We start from the raw sequence: 12,836 nt of genomic DNA on the forward strand, positions 1-12,836 counted from the left end.
AGGTCGGACTTGGTTAAAATGTAGGCCATGTGAGATCCAAATGGCCTCCCGGGGGCAACTCAATGCATAGGCGGAGGCCTTTGGTGTGCAGAATCAGCCCCCAGGCACGAGGGAGGACTTGGCTGTGCACAACCAGCCCCCAGGGCCGAGTGACGACTTGTGTACAGAATCCGCCCCCAGGCCCGAGTGAGGACTTGTGTGTAGGAACGGCGCCCAGGGCCAAGAGAGGCCAAGAGAGGACTTGAGTGCAAAAACCGCACCCAGGGACAACTGATGACTTGTGTGCAGGAACAGGGCCCAGGGACCCCAGCGTCAAGCAAGGACTTAGGCGGCGGATATGCGCAAGATCAAATGCCCCCCCCAGGGGCGACTTGGGCCTTGGTGGCAGAGGCCTCGCGCCGCCAGAGGCTACCTGAGTCACCGGCGAGGAACAGATGCTCATTGTTTGTACGGTAGGATAAGTCATGCATTTTTATTTAGCATCATAAAAGCAATTTCAGTTGCTCGGGCGTCAAAGGCCAAGCAACAATGACAATAGGAAAGATAAAAAGATAATGCAATACAATATGAAAGATAACAGAGCAGCCACAAGTCTTAGAGAATATAAAAGATACTCAGGCCCCCCGCGCGTCTTCTCACATCACTCCTGCCGAGTAGCCACTGCCGAGGAAGAGGTTCCTCATCATCTGAGGATTGGCGACATTGGGGAGGACCTCCTTGATGATGCGAGCGTCCTGTCGGGTGCCAGTAAGAATCTCCAGTCGCTTCAGGTAAGTTTTCAAGGTTGCAAAAACTTTTTCAATTGGGTTGAAATCCGGTGAATACGTTGGCAAATACAACAGGAGCACGCCCGCATTCGCGCATATTTCTGCAATTCGACCCCCATGGTGGATTGGCGCGTTGTCCATGATAAGGACGCTGTTTTGGCCGGGGAATGGATTCATAACAGGTATCTAGGGGGACACAAAAATCCAGAAACAAAAAAATCAGAAGAACTCGGCAGATAAGGACACAGGGAGGCAAACATACCAAGACGTCCTCCAGGAAATACTCCATGTCAATGCGGCGCATCGTTCCTACCTGTGCAATGCATTTGATGCACCCGTCCAATGAGACCGCCGGGAGAACCGAGACGCGTGGGGCACCCAGGGGCCTAGGGATGCGTTGAGTGCGGCGCCCTTGGAGGGCCCAAGCTTTGTCCCGTGAGTGTGTTCCTAGCGATACTCCAGCCTCGTCTGGAGGCCAAAAAAAGGGTTAGTAACGCTGCAAAAGGCAGGCAGAAAGTGGCCGCCAGTCTTGCTTACCAACAAATACCAGGAATTCCACCGGGTAATTACCCACGCGGGCAATGTAATTTGCCCAAGCGTTGGGGCATTGGTTTGGGTTGACCGTGCGGGCCGTTTTCTTTGTCATGAGGAGTCAAAACTTCAACTCGGCTTGGATTGTGCTGAGGGGATGTTGGGTGCCGGTCATTGCCTGGATGTGATTCTGAATCTCATCCAGGCACAGGGTTGGCTCTGCCTCCAGCGCTGCGAGCACAAACTTGGCCTCCTCGCGGCTGAAGGCCAAAGGGCGACCCCGCTCAGCGTACAGTGCCGGGTCTTGGACAACATCGCGGGTGTGTCGGTACAGATTTTTCCACTGGAGGAGGGAGTCTTCGGACACCTTGTGGTCAAGAGTCCGATTGATCTCGGCAAGGGTCCGTCCTTGCACGGCCATTTTGACAACAATTACCTTGACATCGCGTCACTTGAAAGTTTTATAATTTTATGATTTTATGCATTGAAAATTTTATGATTGCTTGGGTGCAACATATTTTTTCAGCTTGGAATTTTATGATTTTATGGTGTTATGATTTTATGCAAGTCAACTTTGAACACCCTAAATGTACATTGCAAAAGAGGAATTGTAAAAATCAACAGCCCCAATTTCAACTTCCACAAAAACAAAAACGGCCGCCACGCTGCGTCACAGCGCTTTCAGTGGAAAAATTCGCTTACAGCGCTGTAGCTCAACCTAACGTAGCGTAGTGTATCTAATTGCAGCTCGCAGACACTACGGCACAAGTGGACTCCGGCTAGTTCCGCTTTGTAAGCGTCATGTGGTCGTATAGAGGCTAGAGCAGCGACGTATGGGAAACGTATATTTCTGTGAAAAATGTCGCATTCAACCCACTGCTGGTGGCGGTGGGAGAAACACAAGTCAAACCGGATAAGACATAGACTCCCAATCGTCATTGTCATCCGTCCCGGTTGAGGTTTATCGGATGGTAGATGAGAGCAGGCGGGTAAGCCATTTGATGGATCGATCTCGCTGGCCTGCTCAGAATCAGAATAGATTTCGTTCGCTGAAGGTGTCGAGCGGTTTGAGCTGATGGCATAAATCTCTCAAGCGGCAGGCCACACCTATAAGGAGCGCTCGGCGAAAACCGGGTTTATAAGTTACGTCGGGAAACACCGCCGGTCCTAACGATGAAATGAGACTGAGATAGTTTACTTCAGCCGCCTGCCGTTTCATCGCCAGCCTGATCAGTTAATTGGTAGCTGAATGGCCAGCACTGGTCCATCCCGGTTTATCGCGCGACAAACTCTCGACAGCCCGCAGGGTGCCTGACTCTCTGTCACACAGGCGCTGCGTAATACGCGCCCCCTAGTAACCCGGGTGGAAATCGTCTGGTCTGCCCGCGCCGTGAACTTAAAGAAAGTTCCTTGTATTCCCTGGCCGACGTTTGGATGCCAGTGATCTCTGCCTTTGTCAGATGGCGCCGACCGCAGGCACCCTGCGGTCCCGAGCTGCCTCTCTCACTTTGTCTTTCGCCAGCTCTGGGCAGAAAGTTGTATCGACCCGGAGCTATAGAGCACTCCCAGGTCCAAAGGGTCTTGAAGCTTGAATGGAACACGGCAGCCTAGCATGTACTCCAGCCGGCCGTACCCGATTATAACAAACAGTAAATTCTTTTATCAAAGCACAAAACATTTGAATCTCGTCTGAAAGATTCACGCAGGAAGTGTTATTCTTTCACCTTGTACTTGCAGTTGAATTCGGTGAGTCCGACTATGATTTCAGATCTATTACATCTAGGCCCTAGTTGTTGAAACATTGTCCCTTGAACTTACGACCTTATTTGACAAAACCAAGATCAACACATGTCCAAACAATCTAGCTGTTGCCATTGCGCTTGATTTCCAAGCTGGAGTGCACTTACGAAAATACGTCACCTGGAGCAGGTGCCAGGCTGACTGACAGGTGAACTCTTCTTTATCTACGTGAATAATTTTGCGCAGAAGAAATGCTCCGTAACTTCAGCATAGCTGGAAGTCAACCACACGGGTAGCCCTGTTGGCATCATCCTCATAGCTGGATTTTCCCCACCATATATAACCAAGCCAAGTTCCACTCTTGCCTTGATATTTTACAAGCTTCTTTCCCAGAGCCACCCGAAATCTTCATTAGAATCCTCTGATCTAATCATTTGGCCCGGCAAAAGTTATATTCATTTGATTACCCAATTAGATATGGCTAGACCCACTCTACTTGCGTTTTTACTCTTGTTAGGCTTCCTTCAATTCTGTCCAACATTAATTGCTTTACCTATCTCAACCAAAGTAAAGGAATTTTCTTTAGGCACTCCAGGAGACCTACAACTTGAAACCAACAGATACCTCATGAGGAGATCATATAACCCACCAGTTGGTCACTACGATTACTCCCGTAAGTAAAATGTATTCCAACTGACTTCTCAGTCTACACTCTATATTAGGGAGTCCAAACTCCATCCCCATCCAAAGAAAACATTTTTCTGACACTCCTCTATGATAATCATTTGAACACAACCTGACAAACATTACACCAAGAGTATGGAAGTTCAACTTGCCGCCGTGAGTCAAGAGTAAAATCCACTAAAACCCTGCTTATTTTAAACTAGATGTATTTCAAATTTGGAATCAAAATTATGCTGATCTATGAACTTCCATTCATTGCTATTTGTTTCCGGAAAAACCCCATGTTCTGCAACATCTAGCTGGCACGCAGCCACCCCCACCAGTTGCTGCGCCTCATTATCAAGCACCACAACCGGTGGCTCGAAAAAAATGCAAATGCTACTGTTGTTGCTGTAGTAGTGATGCATGTGCCAACTGCATCGTGGGGTCTATCTGTTTGCTCTGCAGCTGTGGCAATGATTCTTCATGAGCAATTCAAATCAAGTGAGCTCAAGCAACAGTGATCCGCGCGTAGAAAAGCCGGAAAAAACCTGATCACATTTTTTATTACAGAAACTGCATCATTCCCCAAAATTGAACTTGAAATACTGTTGGTCTTATTAGAACACCGCCCACCTCAACAGAACAAACAATTTCTTTTCTGGCAAAAAACATATGTTATCAGTGGAATAAGCCCAAGGGGGAGCAAACTTATCTGAGAAATGTTGATTGACCTTCTTGTAGTAAAATTCAATAAATTTTACACTGACTGATTGTTGAATCTATGGGTTGGCCAAATACTATCAATATTTTACCTCAATAATGTTTGAATGGTCTCACAGTTTGTTAGAATTGTTCCTTGCGTTTCCGCTGTCAAGTCCTGTCCATGTCATGTTGTCCTGTCCTGTCCTGTCCTTTCCCGTCCTTTGCAGTCTCTTCCACATATTTCTAGACCCCCTTTGGGTCTTGCTGGGGGCTCTCTAGTTGAGTTAAGTCCGCTTCTTGGATTTGAAATTGAGACGCATACTGGGGTTTTACATTTGAATTTTTTCAGCAAGGGCTCATACATTATTGCACAATCGTGGCACAAGTGACCATACAGATAGATTGTTGATGAAAAACTCACATGTGTGCACCTAATAGGGAATCCTGGGACGCGGGTTGATGGGTGATGATGGGCGTTGTAAGACTCAAAAGTGGTAATGAAACCCTTTTGCTGAATGGTGAAGGGTATGATGGAGTTGCAAGCTCTGCCCTTCTGTTATCAGTCAACAAGACCCACCAAGCTCAGCTTGGCAAGTTTTATTAAGTGATAGGTCTGGTCTGTTCCGGATGAAATCTGTTTGACTGGCAACGTGTAAGTGTTTTAATTACTTTGTTATAAGGGTTGAATTATTGTTATGAGGGTTTTAAGATTTGAGTGTGGATGAGTGTTGGGTGACTTGTGAGTTCTGGGTGAGGAACTGGGGAGCAGGCCACTGGGGGTGGAGAGAGCTCCTTTTATAGACAAAAGTGGAGCCCCAAAGGGGCTTGTGGGTTAGGGTTTCAGCTAATCTAGACAACAGGGTGAAGGATTTTAGCTGGTGGGAGTAGGTACAAATGATGTCATAACCCCTCAGGGGCGCATGAATGGTGTCAGAATATACCACAGAACATTCTAAACATGCCAGGGGTGCATACATGATGTCAGAATATAAAAAAGAACATTCTAACACATGCATGAGGTGACAGTAGACTGCATGAGCTGTCATACAGGGGGAATTAGTGTATACACAAAGTCTGAGGCTGCAGAAACAGTGTAAATGATGTCATACTATGTATATAAAGGAGTGTATGTAGTTAATATGTAATGAGTGTAGCCTGATGGAGAGATGTATGTTTGTATCCTGTGATTTGTATATGTGTACTAATGTGAAAATTGGGTTCAGGCAGGTGACAGCTGGGTTACTGGTGCTGGCCATGTGATAGGTGTCCATGAGGTGTAACTTCCACACTATAGGGGGTCCAGGGATGCTTCCAGTGGGGACTAGGGGTGAAATTGGCCGTATAATCCATTTCTGGGGTCAATTTGATGGTATCTTGAGGCCTAGTATGAGTAATTATGTGGCATAGAAAAAACTTTTTATTTTTCCACTTTTCTGTCTACCACAGCGTGGAGAGGGGAAGTGGCGTGCTTGGAGTGCCCCGGGAGCACAACAACCCTAGTGTCCCCGGAGCAGTTCATGGGTTCCTACCTAGCAGCTGTCCATTTGGTCAAATATAAATTTACTTGATGCTGTAAAATTTTGGTACACTTCACCAGGGGAGATTTTGACGCACTCTCCAGAGAGTGCCATACTGTACCCTTTTTCTGTAAATGTGCTGGATGTCTTTGATGAAAGTAGTGCAAGAATTAATGAAAAATTCTGGAACTAATCCACAAATGATTTGAAACTGGTCCTGGATTCATGCATAAACCATCCAGAATTCATGCAGGAGTCAACTGGAAAACAACTGAAATGCGGTTGAAACCACTAAGACACAATGGCCACAATCAAAGCACAATTCAATTTGAAGTGTTTGATAATTAAGATGAATTATTGGGTTTTAATTCATATTATTTATATGCACATGAAGGTGGTAATTTTCTTCACTTTGCTAATGTAACTGTCATGTGCGTGTGTGTAAGTTGGTTACAAATTGCAGGTTGGGCCTCCCACAGATCAACAACATGTACATCCCTGTTAGAATGATGTGAAAGGCCCATCTGAATTGGCATATTTCCCTAAAGAAGGCCTGTATCATCTAGAATTGAGCCAAAAAAGGATAAAAGTAGGGTGAAAATATGAGTCAAGTCAAGCTTGGAGGTGTGTGGTCCCATATTTCAGATAGATATCCTAGCTTCTTAACATATATAAGCTTGTGAGCAACACTGGGTAGTTACAATACAATATGTTATTGGACGTTATTTCATATTGTAACTATGCCCGTTATGCTGGGCCACCGTTACTGTTATCAGTAACAACATGATTCCCGGCCATTCCATAACGTAACAATTTTTTTTTTGATATTTTCTAAATTCTGGGTAACGTAGCGCCATTAACACGCCATAACGCGCGGCAGCGTGTTTTGCCCCCTACGGGAGCGTTGTAGTGCAGGCAGGGGCTTGCCCTACGTTTCAGGCGTAGCATCGACTGCACAGTTTTACTTTTGGATTTCGCGAAATCCAACAGTACGACTGAATTGGTACAGCGTTGCGGCAGCATCATGGTGCAGGCAAGGGCTTGTGCCCCACTTTTTGGGAGCAGCATCAACTGCACAGTTGTACTGTTGGATTTTGCAAAATCCAACAGTACGACTGAATTGGCACAACGTCGCGGCAGCGTCATGGTGCAGGCAAGGGCTTGTGCCCCACGTTTCGGGAGCAGCATCAACTGCACAGTTGTACTGTTGGATTTCGCAAAATCCAAAAGTACGACTGAAATGGTACTACTACAGCTTTGTGGGAGCGTTATGGTGCAGGCAGGAGCTTGCCCTACGTTTTGGGCGCAAGTACATAGTCATACGACTGAGTTGGTGCAGATTCACACTCAACACTGCAACAGTAAGGGCCCAATTATAAACAAGTTTTGGGATAATATTGGGATTATTTTCAAATAAGTTTGAAAGATCTTTTTGCTAACTTTTTTGGAATTGAAAATCTCAAAACAACCCAAACCACCTTGGGGAGGTGGTTTGGGGAAAACTGGATTACCAATACTGTTTTGAATGTGATTACAGCTCAGCATGCAGATGCCCGCCATGCACCTGACCAGTACTTCCCCCTGCCAAAGGCCACAGAATATGTACTCGCGTAAGATACAGCCATCAAGGCTGATTTGCGAGTAATTGCAAAACGGACACCATGGATGGATAGCCAGGATGCAAGCGCATCTATTGATGCCCGGGACCTCATATGTAGCTCGCAGAATGAGCAAGCTACAGGCTCTTGCAGTTGAACCAGTATGTTGCGCGCAAGAATCAGCCTTCAAGGCTGATTCATGGGTATCTATTGACTAGGGAGAGCCGGCAGACATTGGTGGCCAGTTTTCCCAACCCAGGTTATCTCCCCAAGTTCTTGTGAAGGCTTCTGCAGTCGCTGCCATTGTCTTGGCGCATGCGAGACGGACAACTGTCCAACGGAGCAACCTTTGGTATTGGAGGCTTACGTTCAGTTGCGCCAGAAACTCATCCAGCATGATGGTGGGTTTATAATTTACACTTGGTTTGAAACAGGTTGGAAACAGTTTTTGCCCCTGTATCTGCACCATTAAGATAATTTTTTTTTATTTCAAACTTATTTGAAAACAATCCCAATATTATCCCAAAACTTGTTTATAATTGGGCCCTAAGCCTTTTTGGTGCAGGCTGCCGGCAGGTATCGCAGCGTCTGAATGAAAAGCTGTGATACTTTTTTGCCAAATCCAGAGTAGTGACATTGGTATTCTAAGCTATGTACACCTGATCCATTTCATGAGAATAAATTTTTCACCTGTGCACCCCTGTCTCTGAGTTTCACCCTCATCAGCCTTGGTTTTGAAGTTTGCCTGACAAAATCAACATTAATTCTTAAATCAAATCACCCTTGGTTTTTTTATCACCTTGCTACCAGCAATATTGTCTTCAGCCCATCCAAAATGCCTCCCAGAACTCAGCCAGATAAAGGTCAAGACCTGGATGCCAGCGGATAGGCGACTGACCAATCTCAACTCCGCCATTCAAAAATGGGGTGGTTGCAGAACCAAACATGGTTCCAACGGTGTCAGACTCCCGCGTCAGTTTAACCAAATCAGCCAAACAGCCGGCGGAACCTTCTTCAGAATCTGTGGTTTTAACGGCCCCATCCAAAGCTAAGGCCAAGCCCAAGAAAAAAAGGATCATTGAAGATGAGTCTTCTGCAACTGAAGCAACCCCTACAATTTTCAGAAAAAAGAAGATAAAGCCAAAAAAATCAACCAAGAAGGCTGCTGTGCGTGTAAATCCCATTTCAATTGGTTAAAAGAGTGGGCAATTAACATTAAAGTTTTTGTAATTTTTTCATTGTTTTTATTAGGCAAATACAAATGGCAAAGACTATGACTACAGTCAGGATTCGGATGAATCTATTGAAATCCAGCCTTGGGAAGCTAAGAAAAAAAAGGAAAAAGAGTTTGATCATATCCTCAAATTCTACGGCGAACCCTTTTGGAAAAAAGGCAACAAGGCAAACACTCAGATCAACTACAGATGCAAATGGTGTCAGACTCTTGTCCGTGCGCACCAGACATCCAATGCCAACTTGAAGGTCCATAGCAATGGTTCGACTCAGTCAGAAAACAAGAGTGTTGGCTGTGTCAACCGAGAGAAAGTGAAGGAAGCGGGTGCAAAATTACCACCCACAGTAGCCAAACGCAATATTGCCAAAGCTAACGGCGGGGGTGATCCTAAGCAAACCGTCATCAGCGGCTTTGTTCAAGTCAAGCCAACGTTTTTCAATTGGGTCCTTAACCAGTTGATTATGCTTTGGCAGATTCGCCAGGCGCTGCCATGGACACAAATTGAAGATCCGTACCTTTGAGCAGCTTTTCAGTATGCAAACATTAAGGCCGTTCTTCATGCGCAAAGGTGGTCCGCCAATGAGTCCAAGAAACTCTACTTGATGCTCAAAAAGAATGTGTTTGATGAGTTAAATGTATGCAAATTCTGTTTTACTATCAATTAATTTTTTTTGATACTAATATTTTGCTTTGAAGAACCTTGACACAAAGCTCGCCCTCATCCATGATGTGTGGACAACCAAGGGAAACCGATTTGCATTCATTGGTGCCGCGGTGGCTTACATCAATTTGGATTGGGAGTACACGGTCCGGCATTTAACTCTCAAAATGATTCCATGGAAGCATCATGGACATTTACTTGCACAACCAATTGCAAGCCTCCTCAATAAGAAGAGGCTCTTCCGAAAATTGTTGGCACAGACCACTGACTCTGGCTCAAACAACAACACAATGGCAAGCAAGATGTATAGTTTGCCATACGGCAACAAGCCACCAGAGATAGAAAAATGGGATCCAATGACTATGCACGTGCTTTGCTTCTGTCACAAGCTAGCATTGATTGTGAATGCTGGCCTGGCATTATTATCAATGAAAACACTTCCCCCAGCAAAATCCAAGGAGTTGTTTCTTGGATTCTTCCCCGTTCTAGGGAGGCTTGTTGAGGAAGACAAGGACACAGTGGAGCTTGTAGGCGGGTCAGGGGTTCCCTCAGACCCAGTGTGTCAGCCTTCTAGAGATACATCAAGTATCCAAAAGACTGCAATAACTTAGTAAATAATAATAATTATTAAATTATTATTGCAGAATCAGATTCCTCATCATAAATTAAGGGGGGTCACCCACTTAAATTACCCCCTTATTCCTATTCCTTCATGTACTAATCCAAGTTTATTAAAGCCTCTGAATCACAAAACAAAAATTCGAGGGTTTCCCCTACAAATATCCAAAAATTACAAAAAAAAATCAAGGGTTTCCCCTCTACAACTTTTAGAAAAAAAAACATAAAGGGTTTTCCCTCTACAAATTCCAAATTCAACAAAAAAACATAATTTTACAACAACAAAAAAATACAACTGTAACCTGTAACCAGCCACCTAACACCAGCAAGCTGATGCACCGTGGCCCACTGTCCATCCCTGTCTAGCAGGGTTAAAAAACAGTGAGAGGATGACCCCCAGCGCGCCGCATTGAAGGCATTATGCAAAGGGGGGCCAACGAGTTTAGCCCCTCAAACTGCGCAAGTGCAACAGCGGAGGGGGTGAGGACGAACCGCACGCTGGAAGTACAGCGGCAGAGGACGCCCTGGGGGTATAGCACTCACAACCCCCTTGTTTATATACCCATCGGACTCAACCGTCCAGCTGTTGCCCACTCTCGCCCAACCCCACCCTCAATGCTACAGCCTGGTCAACAACGCCACCGCCACGTCCCTGCCTCACATCTGATCAAGCAATCCCGCCATTTAATCCCTGCGCCATGCTCCCCGTTGCTAAGACACTGGCAATGACCAACAAAAAATATCTGTTGTTACTTGTTACTCCATCCCCTGCGCCATCTGGGGGATGCTGACCTGAGAGAGGAGGGCGTCGATGGTCTGCTGGAGTTCCTCGGTATTGGTGCTGGTGGTTTCCTGGGCTGGTGGGGGTGGTTGGGCTGAGCCTGAGGCTGCTGCTTGCTGGGAGCGGATGAGGTGTGCGTCCGACCTGGCCATCTAATTCTGGCTTTTTTCTTTCTTTCTTTTTTTTTTTCACCCCGCTTTGACTACTTCGACCAACCAGCCAAGCCCCGCACAGGATGACCCTCTTCCGAGCCTGCCTCGATCTCCACGCCGGTCAAGTTGAGCACCACCACTCTCCCCCCTCTTCCCTCCTCACCATATCTCATCCGATTCTTCCCCAGGTCAAGCAGATCGTCGGTGGCTCATTGGACCTGCGTGAACCGGACAAGCTCAAGACCAACTTTGAATCATTGTTTGTTTGCTCATCCTCCAAGAAGAAATACGTACGCATAATCATCAGCTTGTTTTTGGGTAGACAACCGATCAAATATTATACCGACCTGTACAGATAACACCAGCTCACGGGCACCCATCTGATCAAACTAGGCCCAGCAAACGACGAGGTTGCCCGGCGAGCACTAGAATCCTGGCCGGGCCAGATCCAGGTCGGCGGAGGGATCAACCTGGAAAACGCACAGCAGTGGATCAACGCCGGCGCATCAAAGGTTTATCTCCCAAAGTCAAAGCCATCCCCACCCCAGATTCGAGCAGCTCTGGCCGCTCGAGAAATTCTCGAGACCGGGAGGGCGGTGGGAATGGACAGCGCCGTGGAAGGGATTCTTCGTCTTCTTCATCTGGTCACGGCGGAGCTCGCCTGAAAGAAACGATCACTACCCATACTGAATCAAGGAGAAATAAACCATAACGCGCACGAGATCAAAGAAAGCTTGCTTGGATTCGACGGACGTGGCGGCCCGAGTTTAATGTCTGATTTTAACGGCTTGCCCGATTCAACCACCTCAAATTATCATACCGAAAGGTTCCCTGAAGCTGGTGAGAGCTCTTCCCAGCTTTCATGGGATATGAGGACGCGGTCCTCCCCATCCCGTTCCCCATCTTACGATCCGAGTGAGCCTGCGAAATACCTCGACATGAACACTTCTGCTCACCTCGGCTCCTCAGCTCTCATCTCGTCCCTGCGTACATCAGGGGGTTCTCCCTCCAAAATCGTGGCTCATGGCGGCACTCGAGAACCTGATAAAAGTACGAGTTCTGGAAAAAAGCAAAACTCGCCACAGATGACTGGAAATCGAGAATACCAAGCGAATCAAAAACAAGTAGGAAGTCTGATTGATATACATCATCTAACGAACCATGTGCCGAGAAGAAGGTTAACTGTCGAGCAGGAACAGATACTCTTGAGGCGTTTCGCAGTTCAAGAGTATCTTAGTAAACGTGAGATGGAAGAACTCGCGGAGAAGTTAAAAATACCAACAAGTCAATTGAGGACATGGTACGCGGATGCTTTCCTAACTTCTTTCCCGTTCTCTTGTTTTCTGTAGGGTGCTGCTTGACTGATTGTCCTCGGCATCAGGTTTGGGAATAGGAGATCAAAGCTTAAAGCTGCTGTTAGACAGAAGGCAAAGATGGAGGCGGGAATGGGGCACTTGTGAGCTTTGGAACCCAAGGCGCGCAAATAGACCAAGTATTGAAGCTAACTTGGAGAATGTTCACTAGGACTGACGCCGAACTCAGAAGCCTCAGCAAGAGAAGCTAAGGAGAAGATAGAATCCGATTCTTGCCAGCTTTGCTGAAAGATAAAAAAGGAGATTATGACTTTCTTCCTTTCCTTTCGAGTGAGGTAAAATCAACCCGAAAAATGAAGAGAAAGAATGATGTCTGTTCAACATATCATTCATCTGCAACGTTGATACTTCCTATCGAAATTGTTTAATTGAATTTCTATTGATCCTTTCGTACTTCCGCTCACCCCCAAAATCTCTTCAAAGGGAATCCCATGTCCAAAACAATATGATCTATAGAGCTCATTATTCAACTGATCAAATTAAGTAGCTGGCTCAT

At 46.2% G+C, this 12,836-nt stretch overlaps 3 protein-coding genes across 3 annotated transcripts; 2 read left to right on the forward strand and 1 right to left on the reverse strand.

The window, feature by feature from the left end:
• Positions 1–8,288: 8,288 nt before the first annotated feature.
• On the reverse strand, positions 8,289–10,967 carry PtA15_7A549 (uncharacterized protein; the record flags this gene model as incomplete). Its single annotated transcript, XM_053171166.1, has 2 exons — positions 8,289–8,324; positions 10,827–10,967. The coding sequence occupies 2 exons, from the start codon at positions 10,965–10,967 to the stop codon at positions 8,289–8,291; spliced, it is 177 nt and encodes a 58-aa protein (XP_053022375.1).
• Positions 10,968–11,050: 83 nt separating this feature from the next.
• PtA15_7A550 (uncharacterized protein) lies at positions 11,051–11,632 on the forward strand (the record flags this gene model as incomplete). The annotated part of the gene is made up of 2 exons (XM_053171168.1): positions 11,051–11,257; positions 11,333–11,632. 2 exons carry the CDS (start codon positions 11,051–11,053, stop codon positions 11,630–11,632), a joined length of 507 nt encoding a protein of 168 aa, XP_053022376.1.
• Positions 11,633–11,737: 105 nt separating this feature from the next.
• Positions 11,738–12,531, forward strand: PtA15_7A551 (uncharacterized protein; the record flags this gene model as incomplete). Its single annotated transcript, XM_053171169.1, has 3 exons — positions 11,738–12,267; positions 12,349–12,423; positions 12,492–12,531. 3 exons carry the CDS (start codon positions 11,738–11,740, stop codon positions 12,529–12,531), a joined length of 645 nt encoding a protein of 214 aa, XP_053022377.1.
• Positions 12,532–12,836: the final 305 nt, after the last annotated feature.

This window comes from Puccinia triticina, chromosome 7A (assembly GCF_026914185.1).
Source record: "Puccinia triticina chromosome 7A, complete sequence".
In the NCBI taxonomy this organism is placed as follows: Eukaryota; Fungi; Basidiomycota; class Pucciniomycetes; order Pucciniales; family Pucciniaceae; genus Puccinia; species Puccinia triticina.